This window comes from Dermochelys coriacea, chromosome 12 (genome assembly GCF_009764565.3).
Source record: "Dermochelys coriacea isolate rDerCor1 chromosome 12, rDerCor1.pri.v4, whole genome shotgun sequence".
NCBI classification, from domain to species: domain Eukaryota; kingdom Metazoa; phylum Chordata; order Testudines; family Dermochelyidae; genus Dermochelys; species Dermochelys coriacea.
This window is the reverse complement of record NC_050079.1, coordinates 2,916,497-2,941,486: the sequence shown is the minus strand read 5'-3', so window position 1 is coordinate 2,941,486 and position 24,990 is coordinate 2,916,497. Positions and strand designations below refer to the sequence as shown.

General features: G+C 48.6%; 1 protein-coding gene across 4 annotated transcripts in view; it reads right to left on the bottom strand.

The window, feature by feature from the left end:
- The window catches only part of HYDIN (HYDIN axonemal central pair apparatus protein), a 450,179-nt gene that overhangs the window by 351,182 nt on the left and 74,007 nt on the right, over positions 1-24,990 (bottom strand). For all 4 annotated transcript variants that reach the window (XM_043494938.1, XM_038368829.2, XM_038368830.2 and 1 more), the window contains exons 4-5: positions 22,875-22,994; positions 11,568-11,702 (exon numbers count right to left, since the gene is read on the bottom strand). In XM_043494938.1, coding sequence (XP_043350873.1) covers positions 11,568-11,702; positions 22,875-22,994 — 255 coding nt within the window. The remainder of the gene's footprint in view (positions 1-11,567; positions 11,703-22,874; positions 22,995-24,990) is intronic.

Below are 24,990 nucleotides of genomic sequence, written 5' to 3'. Positions count from 1 at the left end.
GCTGCCTGACATATCTCTTGCCACAGAACAACCACAAGGAAAGCTGACATGGTGTCATAAGCCTGTGTGGAGTGGGCTGTGACTCCCAGCAGAAGGGAAGCATGAGAGAGTGCATAGCAGGTCGCAATGCAATGAGAAATCCAGTTGGAGAGGTGTTGGGAAGAAAGGGCACAACTGCAGCAATGCTCTGCGATGGCAACGAAGAGTCAGGGGGATCTTGGAAGTCAAGGATGCTGTGGAGATAAAAGGCTAATGCTCTGCAAACATCGAGGGAGTGCAAGTGTGCTCCATTGGGGAGGCATGCATCTTAGGGTAGAAGACTGGAAGGTGTATACTCTGGTTGAGGTGGAAGGAGGAAGCCACCTTGGGCAGGAACCTGGGATGAAGGCGTAAGGAGACCATGTCTTTGTTGAAGATGGTAAATGATGGATCTGCCATCATGGCTGCCAGTTTGCTGACACGCCATGCAGAAGTAATGGCCACCAAGAATATCACCTTCATGGAAAGATGGGAAAGGGAGCAGATGTTGAGGGGTTCGAAGGGTGGCTTGGTGAGTGCAGAGAGGACCAGATTCAGATCCCAAGAAGGGGTAGGCCTCTATATTGAGGGGGAAAGGCGTTGAGAAGGCCATAGAGGAAGTGGGAGGTCGTCGGATGGGTGGAGACAGAGAAGCCTCCACAGGAGGAAGAAAGGCTCTGAGTGCTGCCAGGTGGATGCAGATGGAAGAGTGGACAAGAGATTGGCGAAGATGAAGGAGGTAGTCCCGAAGGACAGGAATGGAGATGGAGCCAGAGAGATGTGATGGCAGTGCGCCCATGCAGTGAAGTGGTGCCACTTTGCTTGACAACAGGTTTGAGTGGATTGGCATCTGCTACAAGTGAGGATGTCTCAGAAGGGGGTGGAGCAAGCCTGGTGTACACATGAGCCCCAACCAAATACCATGCTGTGAGGTGGAGAGGGCTCAGGTTGGAGTGTCGCAGCTGGACATGCACCTGTGTTAGGAGATCCGGGAGGGTCAGAAGAGGAATCAGGGGGTGAGCGCAGAGGCAGAGAAGATCAGTGCCCCAATACTGGTCAGGCCAGGAGGAACCTACAAGGATAACTGTCACTCAGTCCTTCCATACTTTGCACAGGACCTGGGGAAGGAGGGGTGTCATAAATATAAAGGGAAGGGTAACCACCCTTTCTGTATACAGTGCTATAAAATCCCTCCTGGCCAGAGGCAAAGTCCTTTTACTTGTAAAGGGTTAAGAAGCTCAGATAACCTGGCTGGCACCTGACCCAAAATGACCAATGAGGGGACAAGATACTTTCAAATCTGGAGTGGGGGAAAAAGGCTTTTGTCTGTCTGTGTGTTACCTTTGCCGGGAACAGATCAAGAATGCAAGCCCTCTAACTCCTGTAAAGTTAGTAGTAAGTAATCTAGCTAGAAAATGCATTAGGTTTTCTTTGTTTTGGCTTGTGAAATTCACTGTGCTAGAGGAAATGTGTATTCCTGTTTTTGTGTCTTTTTATAACTTAAAGTTTTGCCTAGAGGGATTCTCTATGTTTTGAATGTGACTGCCTGTAAGATTATCTTCCATTCTTATCTTACAGAGTTGTTCTCTTATCTTTTTTTGTTCTTCTAATAAAGTTCTGTTTTTTAAGAATCTGATTGGGTTTTTGGGTGTTAAAAATCCAAGGCTGGTTTGTGCTTATCTTGTTTATTCTCAAGTCTCCCCAGGAAAGGAGGTGTAAGGGGCTTGGGCGGGGGGGAGTATTTTGGGGAAATAGGAACTCCAACTGGCTCTTTCCCTGCTTGTTTGTTAAATCACTTGGTGGTGGCAGCATTTAACTAAACCAAGGGCAAAGACTTTGTGCCTTGGGGAAGTTTTAACCTAAGCTGGTAGAAATAAGCTTAGGGGGTCTTTCGTGCAGGTCCCCACGACTGTACCCTAGAGTTCAGAATGGGGAAGGAACCCTGATAAGGGGAATGGGCGGGAAGGTGTAGTGGAGATCTGAGATCCAGGGGAGGAGAAGGGCATTACCTTATGAGCCTGGGCCAAGAGCTCCCTGGAGCAGAAGAGGGAAAAGCTTGTAGTTCTCCAATGTTGCGAAGAGATCCCAGCATGGTTTGCCCCACAGATGACAGATGGACCGGAGAGTGGGCTCATGGAGTTCCCATTCGTGGTTGGCGTGGAAGGACTGGCAGATCCTGTCCGCCAATAAGTTGCTGGTGCCCAGAAGGTGCACAGCATGAAGGGTGACACTGTGCTGGAGCGACCAGTTCCAAAGAAGGATGGCCTTCACACAGAGGGAAGGAGACCTGACTCTTTCCTGTTTGTTGATATATACACCCACCATCATTTTGTCAGATAGAAGTTGAATATGACGGGAACGGAAGCAGGGCAGGAGGGCCTGACAAGCCAGGTGGACCACCTATAGTTCCAGAATGATGATGTGCATCTGCATGATGCTTGCTGAAAAAGTCCTTGGGCTGGGCAGCTGTCGAGGTCGGTGCCCCAGCCCATGAGTGAGGCATCTGTGGTGAAAGTAGTGCTGAGCATGGGGGACATGAACGTAATGCCTGCTAGAACCACAGACGGGTTACACCACCAGGCGAGGGAAGTCAAAACAGTGGGAGGGATGACAACCGGGTTGTTCAGGGGGTCCGACCGCAGGTAATAGACAGAGCTGCAGAGCTGAAGACAATGCATATGGAGGCAAGTAAATGGCATGACCATGGTACAGGCCACCATAAGGCCCAGGAGGGAGAGGCACTGATGGACACATGTTCATGGGCAGTGGCGGAGCATCATGATAAGAGCAGCAAAGTGGTCTGTGAGAAGAAAGGTGCGACAGAGTCCAGACATGTCCCTATGAAGTTGAGCGTGCGGGTAGAGGCAAGGATAGACTTTTCCTCAATTATGCAGATCCCCAAGCTGCCAATGAGGGCTCGGAGGGTCTGGATAGTAGCAAGGAGAAGGGCGCAAGATGGTGCCACAAGGAGCCAGTCGTCCAGGTAGGGGAAGAGGGAATGGCAGAGGTGGCACATATAGGCCACCACGACCATGAAGACCTTAGTGAGGATGTGGAGGGGAATTGCAATTCCAAAGGGGAAAACAGGGAATTGATAATGGGAACTCCCCACCTGGAAGGGAAGGAATTTGTGATGAACAGGGTGGATGTCTATGTGGAAGTATGCATCTTTCATATCGAGAGCTGCAAACCAAGCTCCATGGAGGAGGGAAGGGATAATCAGGGAGGGAGTGACCATCCTGAAGCAAAACTTGCAAATAAACTTGTTCACAGAGCGTAATGCCTGCTAGATCCAGAATGGGATGAAGACCACTGTCATAAACATACTGCTAAGGGTAGCATAAAATCCCTCCTGTACCTGTAAGGGGTTAAGAAGCTCAAATAACCTGGTTGGCACCTGACCAAAAGGACCAATGGGGAAAGACAATACTTTCAAATCTGGGGGTGGGGAGCGGAGGTTTTGTTTGTTCTCTTTGTTTTTGTTACCTCTCAGGACAAAGAGAGAGACCAAGCAGGTAACCCAGCTCCTACTGAAATGATACACCTAAAATTACAGAAATTGTAAGTAATAGCAAGGAAATACATTAGATTATCTTTTGTTTTAGCTTGTGCATTTTCCCTATGCTAAGAGGGAGGTTTATTCCTGTTTTTGTAACTTTGAAGCTGAGCCTACAGGGGAATCCTCTGTGTTTTAAATCTTTTTATTACCCTGTAAAGTTGTTTACCTTCCATCCTGATTTTACAGAGGTGCTTCTTTTACTTTTTTCTTTATAATTAAGTTCTTCTTTTAAGAACCTGATTGGTTTTTAGTGTCCTAAAAACCCAAGGGTCTGGTCTGTGCTCACTTTGTTAACCTATTGGTTGATATATTATTCTCAAGCCTCCTCAGGAAAGGGGGTGAAGGGACTTGGGGGGATATTTTGGGGAAATAATGACAGGTTTCAGAGTAGCAGCGGTGTTAGTCTGTATTCGCAAAAAGAAAAGGAGGACTTGTGGTACCTTAGACTAACAAATTTATTTGAGCATAAGCTTTCGTGAGCTACAGCTCACTTCATCGGATGTAGCTCACGAAAGCTTATGCTCAAATAAATTTGTTAGTCTCTAAGGTGCCACAAGTCCTCCTTTTCTTTTTGGGGAAATAGGGACTCCAAGTGGTCTTTTTCCTGAATCTTTGTCTAAATCACTTGGTGGTGTCAGCAATACCATCCAAGGACAAGGAAAGGTTTTGTGCCTTGGGGAAGTTTTTAACCTAAGCTGGTAGAAATCAGCTTAGGGGGTCTTTCATGCGGGTCCTCACATCTGTACCCCAGAGTTCAGAGTGGGGAGGGAACCCTGACAACCACCTGCTGTCTTCAGGACAAGGAAATAGGGGGAATAAAAACCACAGCCATGCTAGCACTATGGCACGGATTCTATGATGCCCTTTTGGAGGAGGGTGGTCACTTCCTCATGGAGGATATGGTTCTGGAAAGGGTCCAAAGGGCAGCCACTGGGCGCATGACAAGGAGGGAAGAAGAGGAATTTGATAAGGTAGCCCTGATGGATGATGTCCAGCACCCAACAATCAGAAGTGATCCTGCCCCACTTGTGGACAAAGAGGGCAAGACGACCCCCGAAGATGATCCATGATGTGGCCGGAGGGATGGAGGAGGGTTCACGGGTCTCGAGAAAAGTGTCAAAGAGATTGCTTAGACGGATGGTGGTGGAAGGTGGAAGCAGCAGAGGAAAAATGTCCAGGTCGCTGTGAGTATGGATAGCAGCAAGGCAAATCAGCTGGCTGTTGAGGGCTAGTAAGCAGGATGAGGGCAAGGGTGGAAGGACTAGCATTGCTGTTGGCAGGTGAGGGCCGGAGTATAAATGCCCAGCAACCAGAGGGTGGTGTAGGAGTCCTTGAGGGAGAGGAGGGACTCGTCCATCTTATCACTAAATAGCTTATGATTGTCAAAGGGAAGGTCCTCAAGAGTTGTCTGGACCTCCTTAGGGAAACCGCTAGACTGGAGCCAAGAATCGCAATAGAGCACCACTCCGGATGCCAGGGAGCATGACGCAGTGGTGGCAGGGTATCAACAGCAGCTTGGAGAGCTACCTTGGCCACCAGCTTGCCCTCATCCAACAGATGCTGAAAGTCCTGCTGCTTTTCTGGAGGGAAGAAGTTCTGAAAAACCACCAGCTTGGAATAGGACAGGAACTCATACTTTGCAAGAACAGCCTGGTACCTGGCAATGCAGAATTGTAGACCCATGGACGAAGATACCTTGTGGCCGAGCAAGTTCAGCTTTTTGGCAGTGTGGTCAGGAGGGGTGGATTTAAAGTGTTGCTGACTTGGCACATTCGGTGGCCACGTGGGCTACCAGGGAGTTGGGTGGCAGGTGGGTAAAGAGAAAGTCCGTACCCTTAAAGAGCACAAAGTAGCAGCATTTCACCCATCTCAGTATAGGGCCGCAGGAGGCTGATGTGTGCTAAACAGCCTGAGCTGGCTGCAAGATGGCATTGTGGATGGGCAAGGAAATACGGGAAGGTCCTGGAGAATGTCCAGGAATTGGTCCTGGAAGTCCTGAATGTCCTCCATTGAGAGATTAAGCTCAGCAGCCAAGCAAGCTCTGGTATTGGACATGGTCATCAGGTGGCAAGAGGGAGGGTGAAATGAGGGCATCGTCCGGGGATGAAGAGGTACCCGCGGGTACCACAGGAGCCAGCGTTGCAGCTGGTGCCCACAGGGCTGATGGAGCAGAAGCACCCAGAGACTCGTCATGGAAAGTGGCAGTATGGGTGGAAAATGGGTGGTGATGCGGGTGGTGCATCCCACAATCATGGTAGGGGTCCAAAGCAGGTGACCAGGGACAGGCATACGGATCACCAGGCATCAGAGGTGCCTGCAGGTAGCAGAACCACGGGTCAGTATGTCGGTGGGTAGGACAGATGGAGAGAGTCTGGGTTGTAGGACCAGGCAGGAGAGAAGGCTGTGTCTAGATTGGAGACCACTCAGATTCAGAAGAATGGTCCAGCAAGGGAGGGGCCATCAGTGCAAGATGAGGTCCGAGAGGGAGCTCAAGTAGAAGGGGCTCATCCATCACTGGAGCCAGCAGAGAAGGATGGAGCACGAGGGGCTCATCCACTAGAGAGTGTAGTCTTGGAACAGGCGGAGGTCCAGGGTGTGTGGAAGACCCAGCAAAAGGCAGCACGAGCTCAGCCGATGGCGTCAGGGTGATAATTGCCCTGGAATGTGCGGGACTGGGCATTACAGGCCAGAAGGTGCTGGCAGCATCAATGGTGCCGAGGGCAAAGGAGGAGGCCCGGGTGCTGGAGCAGAAGATGGGGACGGTGGTGTACGACAGTATTTGGAGTGATGCCCATACAAGCCTTCTTCTGAGCAGGAGTATCCACCGCTGCGCACAACTTCTCACCCAACCTAACACAGCTTGGGGAGGTAACACTTCATTTAGAGACGGTCCCCATCAGGGAGCTGCCCTTATGTCTGTGCTTCTTGGGCATGAGGTGGGGCTTCGATGGGTGTGACAGTGCTGCCAGTGAGGGGCTCAGTGAAGTGCTCACCTTGGATGACGGGTCCCATTCCAATGGGTCCGTCGGAGCTGGGTTTGGTTGCACATGTGGGTGCATCACCTCCCCCATCAGACATTTGCAGAAGCAAAGTTCATGAGCTGCTCAAGTCTGGGATGGAAACAAGCGGCAGATGGAGCAGCAAGAGACAATGAGACACCAAGAGAGTAAAGGCAACAAGTGTGCTTGTTGCTCACTGAAAAGGAGTGAGGGCACAAGGCACAGTTCTTGAAGCTGACTTGTTGGGGCATAGTCCCCGGGTCGGGGAGAAAAAAAAACCCTGAAGGGGAAAAGCCCAAGGAAAACAAACTAACTACTAAAAAGTAACAGACAACTACCTAACTAGAAACTATATACAGCAAAGATGAAGAGCAGTTCTCTTAGCGAGCTAAGATCACTGAGGAACAGGGGTTCTGACTCTGGCCATGCAGCAGTAAGAGGAAACTGGAGCTGCATCGACCTGCACAGCCTCTTAAAGCCTTGGACATCTCACACAGTGGAGCACAACACACGTGCAGATCAATAGACACTACCATGAACAGTTCCAGCTCCGGCGCATAACACACATGCGCACCTGTGTTTGAAATCCACATAGGGACCATCACTCAAAGAATTATTGTTTCAGGATCTCTGCAATCTAAGGTTTCATTTCTGCACCAGTTTGATGATTTGCACATTTTCATTTCATAATGGCATGTCCGATAACTACCCAATGGGCCAAGTGGCTCTCATATGTCAGTTTAACTATATAATTGAGTACAAATACTGCATGAATTATTTCCTGATCATATCTGCAAAGAACATCAACAGGTCCACTACAATGTAATTAAAAGTCAGGCAAGAATGTAGAGGAGCACAGCTCCATGGTGGAACCATGGGGCCACGGAGGCAGAACTGTGATGTACTAGAAAATAGAGCAGAGACTCTGGAGATCTCACAAATACCCCATGCCAGTTTTGCTGTGTGTGGGACATCCCCCTCCCACAAATGAGCAATTCATAGAGAAACCTGCAATTAGGGACTATGTTTTTCTTGTCCTTGATAAGGGGATAATTTGATCCCAACTCAATTTTACAGAAAGACATTCCCTGAAGTGAACATAAGCACTTCCCTCAAGAACCCTGCCCCTGAAGATATACTAGGAATGCCTTCAATATGCTACAAAACATCTCTAACAGGCTGGACTGAATTTTAAAAGGACTTAATTCTGCTAATACAATAACTCATTGTCCTGTCATAGTTCATATTAATCAACAAGCATTACTTCAGTCATCACTGGCAGCAGTAATGAATTTTGCAAACTCTCCCATCTAAACTGGTATTGCCTGAAAAATGTGGCATTGTTATGGTGCAAAGAGTAGAAGATGGAAGACTGAATAAACTGTGCTGTAAAATAGTTTTATATGCCTCTTGCTTTCCCTTTAATTTTCTTTTATCATAATCTATTAATAATCTGGAAGGACACACATAAAACGTGAAGATTCCTGTCCATTGTTTCTTTGCCCATCAACTCGGCAAAGGTTTCCAATTAGACAGATCCTGTCAGACAAAATACAAGAGCACCCTAGAACACATTACAGAACAAGAACACCCACATTAAACAAACAGAGCCATAAAACAAAACAGTGTAAATTAGAAGCAGTTAGAGTAACGAACTGGAATTGTTGCCAAGTGGAAAGATTTGCATTTCATATTTATAAAGTACATGCCAATAAACAAAGATACATATCAGCTATTTATTTATTTACTGACTGTCCAATTGTGTGGCAGACCCAAAGGCTAAGAGATAATATGAAAATGCTCCATTCTCAGGATGAAGCCTCATACCACATAGCATTCCAGCCACTGACAGCATCCAAATTCTTTTTCTTTAGAACACACAGGGTCTGATCCTGCTCTGTGCAATACCTCTGTATATCAGAAGTGACTCATCTGAAGTCAGAGTTATCCAGTGTATGCAAGATCAGACTCGGGCTAAGAGAATTACAGGTAACCAATAATAACAGGGAAGAGCTCAAACAGAGAAAAGTTAGTGCTTTTTAAAGTACCACATTTAACCAAGAGTCACAGATGATATGCCCAATTTATGGAAACTGAACTTTTATTAGCGTAAAGTGGGATGATTCAGTGCTTGTCCCTGTAATCCCTCTTCAGGCATATCACTTATATCTGTGTGTGAGTGCGCGCGCACGCGCACGCGTGCTGAAACAAGTGATATGCCTGAAGAGGGATTACAGGGACAAGCACTGAATATATACTGGTTTCAGAGTAGCAGCCATGTTAGTCTGTATTTGCAAAAAGAAAAGGAGTACTTGTGGCACCTTAGAGACTAATAAATTTATCTGAGCATAAGCTTTCGTGAGCTACAGCTCACTTCATCGGATGCATCCGATGAAGTGAGCTGTAGCTCACGAAAGCTTATGCTCAAATAAATTTGTTAGTCTCTAAGGTGCCACAAGTACTCCTTTTCTTTTTGATATATACTATATGTGTGTGTGTGTGTATATACACACACACACTCACACCCCCCTACATTTTGTCCTAGTGGCATAACTTACATATTAATTTACTGGAGTATTTCAGCAACAAGAAGGCTCCCCTATTTAAAAAAAGATTCTAGTGGCATGATCCTGCTCCCATAAGATCAACCATAGGAGCAGAAGTTGGCCATACATTAGCATGTACAAAGTACAGAGCCTAGTGTGCGTGCATCAGTGTTACTCTGCATGCACACAACTGCAAGCACAATGCAGACGGCTTTCAAAGTATAGCTCTAAGGAACCATTTTTTATATTCGTAACATTAAGACTTGGTGAATTGGGCTGAATCCTGTAGGAATTTAAGGTTCTGGGTTTGATTTATAAAGACCTAAATAACATGGGTCCTTTCTACTTGAGAGACCACCTTCGGAGACTAAATCACTTGGGCGCTCTTGAAAATTTCCTCCCATACCAACAGTTTTATTGCAAACATTAATGACTTTCAATAACTTCTCAGTCCTGTCACAGGAAAATCAATTACTTCACATGCTCATGTTGCTGGGGAACAGGACACAGATCATGGGATTTTCATTTATTACACCATTCCATTTCCAAACATTACACAAAAGGGAATCAAACCAAAACCCAACAACAAATGAAAGAAAAGAAATCAACTGTGTCCAAAGAGAGGACCAAACTCCTCAGCTCTCTTAGTGCACCAACACTGGCTTACTGCACCAACAAAGCTATTCCTAACCTTTCCTCTTCAAGACAGGTTACATGAAGGACCGTACTAGCACTAGGATGCTATAAAAAATTTGCTCTGCACCTCTTGAAGCATCAACCTGCCATGCATATGACCCTTCCCAGCTGCTACATCTTCTTCTGCCCCAACAAGTCTCATGATCACCGTAGTGAATGTTGACATCTTAGCACTCACTACTAGCACAGCAATGTTATTTTTATACTCTCAGCAAAGGAATGGTCTAGTAGCCTAGATACTGTGGTGAGATGCCAGTAGGTAGACAAAGACGCTGTTAGGTATCATTATGGTACAGGGCTAAAGGAAGCAGGCAAACCCATATCAAAAGACGTTTCTTTACATTTGGCACTATAACCTCCTATGATGTGAGAAACACTGGGTTTGGGACAACATGTGTATGACAGAGATAACACGGCAGTGGGACAATGTATATGCCCATTTATTTCTGCACAGAATCTTTCATATAGGAAGTACTACTAAGACCTTTGCAGCACACTGAGCGCCTTCTTAATGAAGAAAATCTAGAGCTCAGTTTGTCTGTGCCAAGCTGGCTCTCTGCCACAAGTGTAGCACTTCCTCTCCCTGATTGACAACTGGAATGTAGGCAGGCAAATGTCTGCAGGCGCAGCATATCTGTAAGGGCTAAAAACAGTTTTTAAAAATCATCTCCTTTTCCCCAGGCCAAAATGAGGAGGGGAAGAGATGAAGAATAGGTTTCCCTAATCTATCGCATTCCTATAGGTATAACTGAACATCTGTGTATGTGTCTTCCCACTCATACATACAGATCCCATATAAAAAAAAGGAGAAATAAACAGCAGCAATGTAATCCCAAGTGTGGCCTATCAAATACCCGTACCCTCCCAGAATTCCACACTGTCCCTAACCAGTTAGTCTAAAACAGTGGTTCTCAAACTGTGGCTAGTGGACTGCAATCAAATCATACACAGATTGGTTAAAAAAGACTTCAGGCCTAAAGAACTATCGAACTTGAGTGTCTCCATTTTTCAGTGTCCAACCTGAGACACCTTAAAGTGGCCAGAATTTCAGAAAGTGCTGAACATCCCTCCACTGGAAATCAGGCCTCTTTCAAGGGGCCCCCAAAATCATTGATCACTTTTGAAAGTTTAGGCGTTGGTCTTTATAATTGGCTCAGTAACTCAAAATATGACAGTCATGCAGAAAGCCTTATGTTTGATTGTATGGTGCATAATCTAAGCAGCTCTCTGATAGGAGTTACAGTCCAGCGTGCTCAGACTTTTGTACTGGTGATCCCTTTCATGCAACAAGCCACTGAGTGTGACCCCCCTTATAAATTAAAAACACTTTAAAAATATTTAACACCATTATAAATGCTGGAGGCAAAGCGGGGTTGGGGAGAGGCTGACAGCTCATGACCCCCGCACAGAATAACCTCACACCCCCTGTGGGGTTACAACCCGCAATTTGAGAACCCCTGAGTTACACCTTAAATCCCTTGGGTGTTGAAGGATGAAAAGAGCCCCGAAAATAGGTTGACAGATTACAGAACAACAGGCAAAAGGAACATCCAGTCTGTTAAAGGATACCCTTCACAAAGGAGTAGTGGGTGCTCTACTGCTATTGCAGTAGGCTGGGTCCAGAGTAACTCCACTGAAATCAGAAAGGTTACTTTGGATTTACACCTGTTTTACTGGCCAAAATCTAGCCTTTTGTGTGCATATTCAATGTTTAAAAGGCACCGATCCCGTTAAGGGTGGCGATGTTACCTTGTTCTCCTCTGGAGTGAAGAGGATGTGGAAGGTAGACGCCATGCCCGGTGCTACTTTGTGACCCACATCATTAGGACTGATAACTCTGAAGTAAGGAGAACTCTCCAGGACGACTTTCACCAACCGAGGAATCTGTAGGAGACATGTAAAATATAAGATTATGCAATCCACATGGAAGGGCAAAGAGAAAGAAATCATCCTAGTCATCAAATGGGGATATTGATCCCTAGTGCTCCCTAAAGGTTAAGTGCAATTAGTTTATTATAGGGGAAATGGAGAGACATTAAACTTTTTGACATGTTGAGTTTGAGTTGGCAGTGGGCCATTTATTCTATTCTATGTAGGCTCTTGCACTGCGCTCATCACCATAGTACCGAAGCACCTTCCAGTACCTATTGAGCATCTGGGGATAGGTGTGCACGAGCCTGCCCACATCTAAAGGCCCCTCCCCCAATGTAAGGAGAGGTGCTACCAGACCCAGATCTCAAACAATTCTGGGGGGGGTGCAGTGGGGCAGCAGTCCCACTCCATGAAAAAAAGGGCTGGAACAGGCCAGAGAGGCTACACAGACCAGCAGCCAATCAGCAACGGCCTGTGGAGACCCAATGAGGGCAAAGGAAGAGGTGGCCAATCAGGGCCGGGCTGGGTCCTATATAAAGGCTGCCTAGCAAAGAAGAAGGCAGTCTCTCCCTGACTAGCAAGGGAGGTGGACTGGCTCCTGAGGTAAAGAGATAGCACCTTGGACAGAGAAGTGCTGGGCAGGCTTGGGGGAGCAGAAGAGAGCTCCGGCTCAGTTACCTGCCAGGCTGCGGCCCCTGCTAAAAAAGGGTTGAGAAGGTGAAAGGGGCCAAAGGGGAAGTGGCCCGGGGAAGATAGGCGGACAAGAGGGGAGCGAAAGAGGGCAGAGAGAGGCTGTCACTAGAGGGTCCCTGGGTCGGGACCCAGAGTAGTAGGTGGGCCTGGGTCTCCCCTTTTCCCCCCTTATACTGCACCTGGCCACAGAGGAGTGGGGCCGAGACAGACTGCAACCTGCTCCTGAGGTGAGGGGCTAGACTGTGGGGTTATGGTTGGCCACTGAGGCAGGTGCAAACCAAAGGACTGCTGTTAACCCCCTGCCTCCCAGAAGGGGGTGAGATTGGAGTAGTGGGCACTGCTAGAGGGCAGTGTCCTGAAGAGAACGCTGCCAAGTGGGGAGCAATGAAGTTCCCAAACCAGCAGAGCAGTCAACGGGTGAGACACCACTCGCAGAGGGCGCTCTGCAGCTGACAAGAGCTAATTCCTGGAGCAACCAGTGGTAGTCGTCAGCGGTGGCGAGTCCTGACCCCATCACAGGGGGCAATAAATGATAAAAAGGGTGGGAGTGAGGGTCACAGGGTCAAAAGCAGGGAGCCAGATGCCTTCCAGTAGTGCATTAAGCAACATGATTAACCTTGTGACATGATGTTTGTTCTCTCATCCTCTCCCCTGGGGCGGAGGGAGAGGGGAGTGTGTGCAGTGGAGTCTTACTTTGGTAGGGGCTTTTCTGTTCCAAAGAAAAATGCCACAGTCAGCTGGCCAAGCAAAACGAAGTAGACGATCAAGGAATTCTCAGCATACACATAAGTAACAGGAGCTGTGAGAACAAAGGAGTTCATCTAGGGATGAGGAGCAGAGGAAGAAGGAAGGGAGCAAGACAGCCTTGAGAAGGCACTGACTGACATCAGAAGAGATGAAGGAAGAACCACCCAAGAGTTGACAAAGGAACAGCTGAAGAGAATCAGAGAAGAGTCACAAAATCCCAAAGAGCAGGAAGCCAGAAGCAGAGAGTTACTGACTGTCCAAAGAAAGGTTGTGGTTACTTGGTTTCCCCTGGGGCATGCCCATCTGTTGATTCTGTTCTTTAGGGGGAATGCTACCTTTGTGTATTTCCAGCCTCAGGCTATGTTACTGTTATTGACTTGTATTCCAGTTTCATTATTAAAAACTAGCATGACTTCTTTCAGAAGATTCTGCTGGTTGGTCAGTTCATAATCAGACAACAGTTAAAGCTCAGTGGAGCCAAATTCCCAAGTACCTTGTTAGCACACAGGAAATCTTGCATGGCATTTTGCAATGAGAGCTGCCCTTCATGATGTCACAATAAAATTGCCCCCCCACAGAGTCCCTGGGGTATGCACCAGCATTGTATATTGCTGATGCTTTTATACACATTGGGAAGGATTGAAGGTGTGAGTGTGGAATGAAAGATTCCTTTGCAGGTAGCGAGAGGCCGAAGACGGAGGAAGGGAGAAAGGAACGGGTTAACTCGACGATTCAGCTAGGCTCGAAGATAAGGAATGAAACTGCCGCTCAAGGCCAACGCACACAAACAAGTTCCCTGCTGCTAAACAGCCAAAAGCCTGTTGGAAAGGATACCTGAACCAGACAGACCTGAAGGGGGTTGCAAACGATAAAGATTGCGAAGGCCAGTGAGTTAAAAACAACTGTCTCACAACCCTGCAGCCCAGTGTGTTTTGGGGAACCTAAAGGAGCCACAGAAGGCGGGTTCGGACTGGTACAGAGACCGTGGGGGACAAAGGGCCCTGGACGAAAATGCCCCTGGAAGAACCCAGGGCTTAAAACCCTCCCGAGAGCTGAAGCAAGTCAGAGATCAACAGTGGACCCTAGACGGCCTGAGCACAGGACAGAACTCTCGTCTCCCCCTCCCCCTCTTCTTCTTACGTTACACCCAGGCTTGCCAGCCTCGGGTTGTGCGTGTGTGAGTATGAAAGTGGGTTAGGGCTCGGGCACTAACACTTTCTTCCTTCCTCTGAGTGACGTGGGGAGCACCCAGCACTCACTGCTATTATTTTATTAATAAAGCTTTAAAACTTAGTCACTTGGTGTGCTCCTTCATCACCTCCCCTAATGATCCTGCGGCCTCAGCCTGATCACCTGATGCCTCAGGCAGATTGATAACATAAATCTATCACAATGAAGCAAATAGAAAACAAACAGGGGTTTACTGGTACTGGCGCAGCAAGCCTAAAGCATGCAATCTGAGAGAAACTCAAATGAAATTTTTTTTTTTAACTGAGAAGCTCAGAGAGCTTCACAAATATGCCACAAAATCCAATTCATGCTTAGGAGCATAGGGATTTCCACATGTGATCAGACCAGTAACCAGTCACGGATGGTTACCATTACTGTAAATGCAGATGATCCTGAATCCTTCAATTATACCTTGTGGAAGTGAGTTCCAAAGGCTAACTTTAAATTGTGTACAAAAGGCCTGTGTAATCTATTCTCTAATAAAATCAATGTACATAAGCATTTTCTGCAGAACAAACAAACAATGAAAACCTCTCTAAGCACTGCTTAGAAAGAGCCAGAGAAAAAGAAATACAATTTTACTATGTATAAATAGCAGCAATAAAGATGGACTAAATCATTCCACCTCTGTATTTAAAAGATTAGAGAAGCCACATTCGGAATACTCTATGCCTTTAACTTGATTTTCACAAAGCAGAGCACAGAGTTATAATCACAAGTGCATTGTCTGCAGCTGTCAATTCAGAGATCTGAAAACTAGAGATAAAACATTCTAAACTAACTGCTGAAGTGCCTTGTTACTTTTATACAAATGAAAACTATTTACAAAAACCGTCAAATTAAAATGTAAAGGGATCTTTTGGGGATTTATTAACATCCCTGTGGTATTAAAATTCAGCAGAGATGAGTGTGGAATCTTCAAGACTGTTAATGCTACAGTATGTGTCAGGGTTCCTATTACACCAGTGCTGTCCAGTGACTGAGGTCTCACTAGCTTCCAAAACACATTTGTTTTGGAACAGCAACAATTCCACACTGTCTCATTCACACAGTCACTCCCTTCCTCCCATAACGTACACCTCCCCAGTTGCAACTGTACATGTTTATTCATTTTGCTGGGAGCTGCAGAAATATTTATGCAGAAGTTCTTTTCCACTTAAAAAAGAGTTAGCTCTTTGTCTGCTGGCTGGTATTTGGCAAAGATGAACATCATTTGCTGCCACATCTACATCACTCTGAAGCAGTGCTGTTGAAATGGTATGCCTGTCCTCCAAAGGACAACTGTAAGGGAATGCAGCAGAGAAGTGGTCGATGAGGGGAAGTGAGGCAGGGTTTGTTGGAGAAGTGTATACAGGCAGGGTCAACCCAAGTAAAAATTGGGATTATACTGTAGACCATACACAATCTCACAAGGAAGCTCCTGCCCTTTTTGTTTTGGGAATACATATGTCACGGCTCAGCCATATTTCCAATATTCCTCCAAATGAATGTAGCCCTAAGCGCCTCACAGCGTCTTTCTCCTCTCCTGGGACACTCTCTAACACTAGTTCCCTTTAGCCTCCCTTGTCAACACAGCATTTCCCACAGCATCTAGTATTCTTGTAATCAAATTGCCGCTGGAGAACCTAGGACTCCTCCCAGGACCTCCTACTGCCTCCATAACAGCAGAACTTCTCATTAGCCATTACTCTCAGGCAGGCTTCATTTCATCCTCTGATTTATCATCTTTTACCATTAGAATCGGAGAAGAATTTGTTTCTTTCCACTCTCTCCTATACACTTTTCCATCCTCCTTGCACCTGAAGTTTTATATCTAATATGCCTTTTCCTTACAGGACCGGATCTCTGATTACTTTTCACACTTTCTTCTTGTTGTTCAGATGTCAAACAAAACCCTGGGGTATACAATAGTCTCTTCTGGAACACTTTCTAATTCAGCTCCCTTTCTCGCTCCTTCTCATTATCTTTTCCCATGGGATTCTTTCCGGCACACACCTCCTTCAAGCAAGCTTATTCTCTGCTGAAATTTCAAGTCCTCGTTTTCTCCATTTTCGGTCCTGATTATAAATCAATGGTTCAAAATTGCTGAGATCTTTCAACTGCTTCCCCCCTCCCACTCCTCTCAGGGAAATCTCAAAATGATCACAAAGTTATTTCAAGCAAAGGCGGCAGACACTGTGGAAAGAGCTAAGGTGCTGATGATCGTGAGTGCTCTAAAGGTAAAGCAGAGCCACTCCCTTCAGAAAAGGCATGGCACTGAAAGGGCTTCTGAAATTTGTTCATAAGCATGCAATTAAAAGGCATTCTACTGCTGCCAGTAAGTCAGTCTGTTCCGATTTCTGATTTAAATGAACATTTCTGGATACTAACACCATTGAGTTCATTTTACTCCAGTATATGTAAGAGGGAAATCAGTCCCTGTACTTGCTCTTAGTGATTTATAAGACATGTCAGTTCAGTGCAGAGGCTACATATGTTACTAACTCACTTCTCAAAAGAGACTAACATTAAAACCTGTGGGTCAGTTCCGGGCCCACAGAGAGTCTGGGGAGCAGAGTGCATAGCAACCACATGCAATGGGGAGGCTTAGCCAGACATGCTCGTGGCTGCAAAGCCCAGCCCTATTTCTATTGGTAATCGGGTGGAGGGGATGTCAGGTATGCAGTGCCATGCTGTTGGTTGGCCCAGAGGGAAGCAGACACGTTCCTCCCCAGGTGAGTGACAGACAGGGGGCATGAACAGGTTACATGGCTCAAGATGGCTCACAGCTCTGAAACAGGATTGTCAGGGGGGAAGAGGAGAAGAGGCCACTGGGAGGAAGATCTCCCTGAAGGTAATCACAGGGTCTGGAGAAGTTTCCTTCAGCAACTCCCACCAACCCAGCTTCTCCTGTAACACAATACCTGGAACTCTCCTTTCCCCATGCAGGAGCAGCAGCAGCCATAGGGTGGCACAGACCTCTGCCACATCAGAGACTGACAGACAGAGTCAGGACTGAGACAGTGCTGTTATAGGCAGGGGAAGAGAGCTCCTCTGCCTGATTCCCCACCCCCAGCAGCTCCACATCATCCAGTAGGGTCTGCTGACTTCAGAGTCATTCAGTGAGGTGCACAGGTGGTGCAGTGATTTGACCCCATACAAATCGGGAACACTTCAAAGGGGAGGGAGAGCCTATCTGAGCTGAGGCTGACTCATCCATCCCCAGGTGAGTAATGATGCAGAGATAGAGGCTGGTAAATGGATTACATCAGTGTGAGGAGATCATATTAATTACAGAGAGGGAATAAGTGTGAAGGAAATCACCCTGTTTTGAGACACAATCCAAGTGAACAATTCTGATTTTAACAAGCAAGGATGAGGACACCAGGGCTGGGCCCCACTGTGGCCATGCTTGAGTAAAATAGAAGACATGTCAACATGGAGTATTTGCAGACCAGGGGAAGATGAGCTGAAACACCCTAGGAGTCCTCACACAGCAGCATGGTGACCTGCTGACCCCAGGGAGTCTGGTGGGACCCGCAAAAGAATGTAGGCATCTTTAGCGGGGTCGTACTGGAAAACCTGGGAGGTTCTAAAGTTCCCTCCCCCAGCCTAGAGGGAGGGACCACTGGACCCAGGGACCAAGTAAATGCGGGGGACAACTAATGAAAAACAGGGGTCGGAGTGAAGGCCATAAGTTCAAAACGAGGATACCGGATGGGGACACCAAGCAGAGAACCCTGGACAGCGCCCACTGCTCCTCAAAGCTGTCAAGGGAGCCAGCGGACGCTGCCCAGTGGAACTCTGCCCGGATGCGTGAAATTAGGGAGGAGCGGAAACAGGCCCCACAGTCACAGAGCACCCTCTTGTCCAACATCCTCCTCCTGGTATTATAGATGGAAACTTTGGCCAGGGCCAGGAGGAGGTTGATGAGGAGGTCTCGTGACTTCGTGGGGCCACGGATAAGGTGTGCAAAGAGTAACAAGTCCAGGGAGAAGTGCAGCAAAAACCTCAATGAGAGGTTCTGGAGGAGCCGGAATAGGGGCTGCAACCTGGCGCATTCAAGATAGGCGTGCGCCAGGTTCTCCCTCACGCCGCAAAAGGGGCAGGCCTCAGGTATAGGGGTGAACCATGCCAGGTGCACGCCCGTGCTCATGGTTCCATGAAGGAGCCGCCAACCTATGTCCCCGAAGAGCTGTGGGTCTAAGGTGGAATAAAGGCTGGACTACCGGGGCTCCTGACCCTCTTGAGGTGAAATGGTCCCATCGGGGCGGGATGCGAGGGTGAGGAAGTGCAGTGTGTGGAGAACGAGTGTGTACAGATGGTTTCTGGCGCGGTTCAAAACCGGACCGGCTGCAAGGTGTACAGCCAGCTCAGAGTGTGGGAATGGGGAGGCCGGTGGGGGGGCTCATGGAACAGGGGCTGAAGAAAAATGTCCGGAGGGCCAGTGGAGAGGGGTGGGTGGAGAGCACCCTCTTGCAGGGCTCGCCGCAGGAAAACGAGAGAATCGGGTGACAAGGCAGCCTCCACCTCCTGGAGTATGTGCCTAGGGGTCGGAAGGGTGGAAAGCCCATGTGTCGACCGAGCACACAGGGCACCACCCAGTCCCCCCGTCGTAGTCCAGGAGGTCTCAGACTCTAGTGGTTTCTGCCAGGACCAACCTCCAATGCACCGAGGGAGACTCCGCCACCTGCACATGGAGATCAAGGTTGTGTAGCAGGGGCTCTGCGAGGAGATCCGCCCCCTCGGTGGCCACAAAGGACCTGGTCTCCGAAAAAGCTTCCAGGTCCAGAGGAGGTCCTGGTAGAAGACCGGCAGCTCAGAAAGCGTAGGAGACCTCTCGGATGGAGAAAAAAGAACTGCCGGTCGTATCGGAGCTCTCGGAGGTGGCGGAGGAAGGCGTGCACTAACGTGCTCCACGCCAGACTACCTGCACCGTAAAGGAGCCTCTGCAGGGCCTGGAAGCGGACCAGGCCCTGTCCTCCCTCCTCCAAGGGGAGACTCAGGACCCCTGTAGAGACCCCGTGCAGCCCCGGCCAGAAGAACTCTAGAGCCATCCTCCGGAGCCTGGCCAGGATCCTCAAGGCTGGGCTCAGGGTGTTGAGTCGGGTGACAGAGCATGGACAGGACCAGTTGGTTCAGCACCAGTGCCCTCCCTCGCAGGGAGACACCAGAACAGTCCTATCCATCTCCACAGTCGCTCACTCACCCTGGCCTCCAAATCCTGCCAGTTCTCCAGCGGAGAGGGATGCGTGGCAGATAGATAAATGCCGAGATAGAGCAGCGGACCCGCGCTCCACTGGATGGCCTGAAACGCGGGTGGGAAGGAGCTTGCCTGCCACCCGTCCCCGACCACCAGGCCAGAGCTCTTGACCCAGTTGACCCGGGTGAAGGAGGCCGCTGAGTAAACGGCCTGGCAGGCCTCCACCCACACCAGGTTGTCCAGGTCCTGGACCACAAGGAGCACGTCATCAGCATATGCCGACAGGACCAGCCGCAGCTCCGGCTCCCGAAGCACCAACCCCATCAACCTCTGGCAGAGAAGATGGAGGAAGGGCTCGATCACCAGAGCGTACAGCTGGCCCGAGAGGGGGCACCCCACCATACTCCCTGCCCGAAGCTGACCGGCTCGGTCAGGGTCCAGTTGAGCCTGACCAGACACTCCGCATCAGTGTACAGCACCTGGAAAAAGACCACGAATGGGGACCGAAGCCGAATGCCCACAGGGTGCCCAGGAGATACCCGTGGTCCACCCTGTTGAACACCTTCTCCTGGTCCAGGGACAGGAGGGCGAAAGACAGAGCATCCCTACACCCCAGTCCAAGAGGTCTGGACCAAATACAAGTTATCAAATATGTCACAAATGGAGACTACAAATAAAAAGGCAGGGCAGACAACCAAACTAAAAAGCAAAGTTTGGGGCGGGGCAGGTAGCAAACGCGGAAGGGCCAGGGCAGGGGAGTCAAAACTAACAAAAGGGGAACTCCTAGGGGAAAAAAACAAGTAGCAGGCGGGGCGGGCTGTGGGGGGGGGCAAACTAGCACAGGGGTCTGGGGAGCACAGCAGGGAGGGGACCCCACCAGCCAAATGTAGCTGGGGGGGAGGGAAAGTCCAAGATAAGGAGACACGTGCGCCCACGTGTGCTTGTGTAGCTCAGTCTATTGCCACTCACTGCTGCAAACAGTCCCAGGTGATGAAGGGGGGGAAACAATCAGCCACGTTGAGGGGCAAAGAGCAGGTCCGGTTGGTATGTGGGGTGGCAGAGGGGGCGGCGGTAGGTGGGGGTGGTGGTAGGTTGGGAGCAGATGGGCGAGGGGGAGGGCTCCATGCCTCTTCCCCTTGCTCCCCCCCCAGTAGCAATAAAGTCACCCCCACACTCCAGGAGCAGAGATGTCAAAAAAGTCACTCTGTGAATGAACCCCCTCCACAATGTCCCTCTGCTGGAGTCCTCTTCTTCCTCCTCCTCGCTGGCAACAGCGGTTCCCACAGCAGCAGCAGCAAGCAGCCAGCCAGCCAGCCAGCCAGGAGGGCCCCATAGATGGTAGCGATGGTGGGGTCCTGGCTTCTCCCTCCGGAGGCGGGGGCTGGAGGGGGCAGGCCAGCAATGCCCCCCCTCACTCCACAGCAGTGGCAGCAGCAGCCCAAGAAGGGAGAGAACTCCAGCCAGCAGGGCAGCCTGAGCAGACTGACCCTCCTTCCTGTCGCAGGGTGGTCACTGAGGCGAGGTGGGGATAGTGGGTGGGGATTCCCTGGGGAGGGGAGACCCAGATCTGTGAGGGTACTGGCAGGGGGAAGCACCCTGGATAAAAGGGGCACCGGGATCCAGGAGGGACATGGGGGCCAGTAGCAAGCAGGACACCAGCCTGCAGGGGGCGCTTCGATGGCTGGAACACTAATTCCCTGGATGACCAGCAGGAGGTGCTGCAGGGGTGAGTCCCACACCGCTACAGCATCTAAAGAACAAGGCTAAAAAAGGTCTTGACGAGAGGCAAGATGCTTTTGGTTCATGCCAATCCATCACTTAGTAGGCAGGCACGGAACATGTGGTGGGTGTAGTCAGAGTACGGCTGATCAGTCAGGCATGCTACACACTAGCTGTGAGTAGCAGAGAAGTCCTTTTGGGAACGCTGCAAAGAGGAAATTACTGGCAGGAATTAAGCCTTCTGGCCACATGGGCTCGTGCTGTTGTTCCTTGGCCATGGCAGGACAGAGAAGGCCACAGCATGTGCAAGGTTGAAGCCCAGAACACTCTGGCACCACCTTAGAAGCATAGCTCTCCAAAGGAAGGACATCGCCAAAAATGGTTCCTAATCGGGTTAACTCCTTTGGAACAGACTCCTCCATGAGCAGGGACACAAAAAGGAGGGAGCCAAGAACCCCTCCCAAGACTTCCATCTTCCCTGGGTTCAGACAAGGCCCATCTGCATGGTTCAAGCAGAGACTAAGCAGAGTCCATGGAACGAGAGGTGTATGGGTGAGCGTTAGCAGCAAGCAGGAAACTGTTCTTTCAGTTCATCACATGGCAAGCCTAAGATGTCTTGCACTTCCTCTCAAGGCCCATGTCAACAAAGGACCAAAAGGGAGGACAAAATGAGCCTTGAAAAGGAAGAGGTGAGCTTTAAGAAGACATTAAAATGGGCACTTGGCACATCAAAGGACAAGGCCCTTCATCAAGGAAGCAGGGAGCTGCTTACCACCACTCTATAAATGGCATTTTCTCACTGTCTGGGGCAGCTACAGCAAGGACAGGCCAAAACCAAACCCTAAAAATGGGTTCCCTTTGGATTTCAGGAGGAAAGGTGGTTCTGAGTCAATCCCCACACCAAACCTGCACCTTTGGCTTGGGTTCTAGCTCAAAATAGCAGAAAGACACTCCTCTCCCAGTCCCAGGGCCTGTTCCAATCCTGGTGTCAGAGGAACAGCCCCCAGTGGAGACAATGAGCTTGCATGTCCTTCCACCAGATTGACATTTGGACCCCAGTTCAGAACAATTCATCAGATTTTGGCACCATCAAATGCAAACCTTGCCCTAACTCAGCCATGGCCTCTTATTCCAGAGTAAACCTAATTTGGATCCTAATCGAAATATTACCCCCCTTAGGCGACACATTCACAAAGCAGGTCACACAAATGAGAAAGATTAGACCTAGTCAGTCTGAAAGTTTGATTTTCAGGCTCACACCTTCACATGAAGCCTTTCAATGTCAATTGGCATTTATGCCTGCCAGTGCAGTAGTTAAACATCTAAGTTCCCAAGATACAGGTGCAAAATCCATTTGCATGAACAAATCAGAATTTTAGGGTGCAGAAAAATGTGTGTGCTACACACTGAAGCATCAGGCACTTAGGGGCCTGAAGCATCAGGCACAATTCTGCTGGTAGGTTACAGTCACTTTGTAACTATAGCCATCAGAAGAAACTTATTATAGGCTGTGCTCCAACACTGAGCTGATAACACCGTGATCAGTGCAGTACACAACCTATAGAAATTAGACAACAGCATAGACTGGTAAAGGTCCAAGTGATGGCTCTTACCTTGTCATTGTTCCTCACAATCAGCGGGACGTCATAGATCTCACAAGGGGCATAGTTCTGAAATACCACCTCTGATGGGAAGGGCTGAAACAAGCTCTGCTCCAGGTCAACTGAAGAGAACTAAAGATGTAAAGAGACACTCATTAAGTGGACACAGAAATGCTGGGAGGAATGGGGTCATGAATGCAAATTCTGCATTGCTCTTTAACAGGATGCAATCTAGACCATCTCTATCAGCAATTATATAAGGTTTGCAGTGAACACTCCCCAAAAGAGCCATGGAGCAACTGAGATCAATGAATTTACATCAGGACCCCAGTGGAGATACTGTAGGGATGATAGAGACTAACAAATTTATTAGAGCATAAGCTTTCGTGAGCTACAGATCACTTCATCGGATGCATTTGGTGGAAAAAACAGAGGAGAGATTTATATACACACACAGAGAACATGAAACAATGGATTTATCATACACACTGTAAGGAGAGTGATCACTTAAGATAAGCCATCACCAGCAGCAGGGAGGGGAAAGGAGGAAAACCTTTCATGGTGACAAGCAAGGTAGGCTAATTCCAGCAGTTAACAAGAATATCAGAGGAACAGATCTGTCTCCCAAGATCTCTGAGAGTGATGAGTCGTCCTTCAGGATAGGTTGTAGATCCCTGATGATGCGTTGGAGAGGTTTTAGTTGGGGGCTGAAGGTGACGGCTAGTGGCGTTCTGTTATTTTCTTTGTTGGGCCTGTCCTGTAGTAGGTGACTTCTGGGTACTCTTCTGGCTCTGTCAATCTGTTTCTTCACTTCAGCAGGTGGGTATTGTAGTTGTAGGAATGCATGATAGAGATCTTGTAGGTGTTTGTCTCTGTCTGAGGGGTTGGAGCAAATGCGGTTATATCGTAGCGCTTGGCTGTAGACAATGGTTCGTGTGGTATGATCTGGATAAAAGCTAGAGGCATGTAGGTAGGAATAGCGGTCAGTAGGTTTCCGATATAGGGTGGTGTTTATGTGACCATCGCTTATTAGCACTGTAGTGTCCAGGAAGTGGATCTCTTGTGTGGACTGGTCCAGGCAGAGGTTGATGGTGGGATGGAAATTGTTGAAATCATGGTGGAATTCCTCAAGAGCTTCTTTTCCATGGGTCCAGATGATGAAGATGTCATCAATGTAGCGCAAGTAGAGTAGGGGCATTAGGGGACGAGAGCTGAGGAAGCGTTGTTCTAAGTCAGCCATAAAAATGTTGGCATACTGTGGGGCCATGCGGGTACCCATCGCAGTGCCGCTGATTTGAAGGTATACATTGTCCCCAAATGTGAAATAGTTATGGGTGAGGACAAAGTCACAAAGTTCAGCCACCAGGTTAGCCGTGACAGTATCGGGGATACTGTTCCTGACGGCTTGTAGCCCATCTTTGTGTGGAATGTTGGTGTAGAGGCTTCTACATCCATAGTGGCTAGGATGGTGTTTTTAGGAAGATCACCAATGGACTGTAGTTTCCTCAGGAAGTCAGTGGTGTCTCGAAGATAGCTGGGAGTGCTGGTAACGAAGGGCCTGAGGAGGGAGTCTACATAGCCAGACAATCCTGCTGTCAGGGTGCCAATGCCTGAGATGATGGGGCGTCCAGGATTTCCAGGTTTATGGATCTTGGGTAGCAGATAGAATACCCCAGGTCGGGGCTCCAGGGGTGTGTCTGTGCGGATTTGTTCTTGTGCTTTTTCAGGGAGTTTCTTGAGCAAATGCTGTAGTTTCTTTTGGTAACTCTCAGTGGGATCAGAGGGTAATGGCTTGTAGAAAGTGGTGTTGGAGAGCTGCCTAGTAGCCTCTTGTTCATACTCCGACCTATTCATGATGACGACAGCACCTCCTTTGTCAGCCTTTTTGATTACGATGTCAGAGTTGTTTCTGAGGCTGTGGATGGCACTGTGTTCTGCATGGCTGAGGTTATGGGGTAAGCAATGCTGCTTTTCCACAATTTCAGCTCATGCACGTCGGCGGAAGCACTCTATGTAGAAATCCAGGCTGCTGTTTCGACCTTCAGGAGGAGTCCACCCAGAATCCTTCTTTTTGTAGTGTTGGCAGGAAGGTCTCTGTGGGTTAATATGTTGTTCAGAGGTGTGTTGG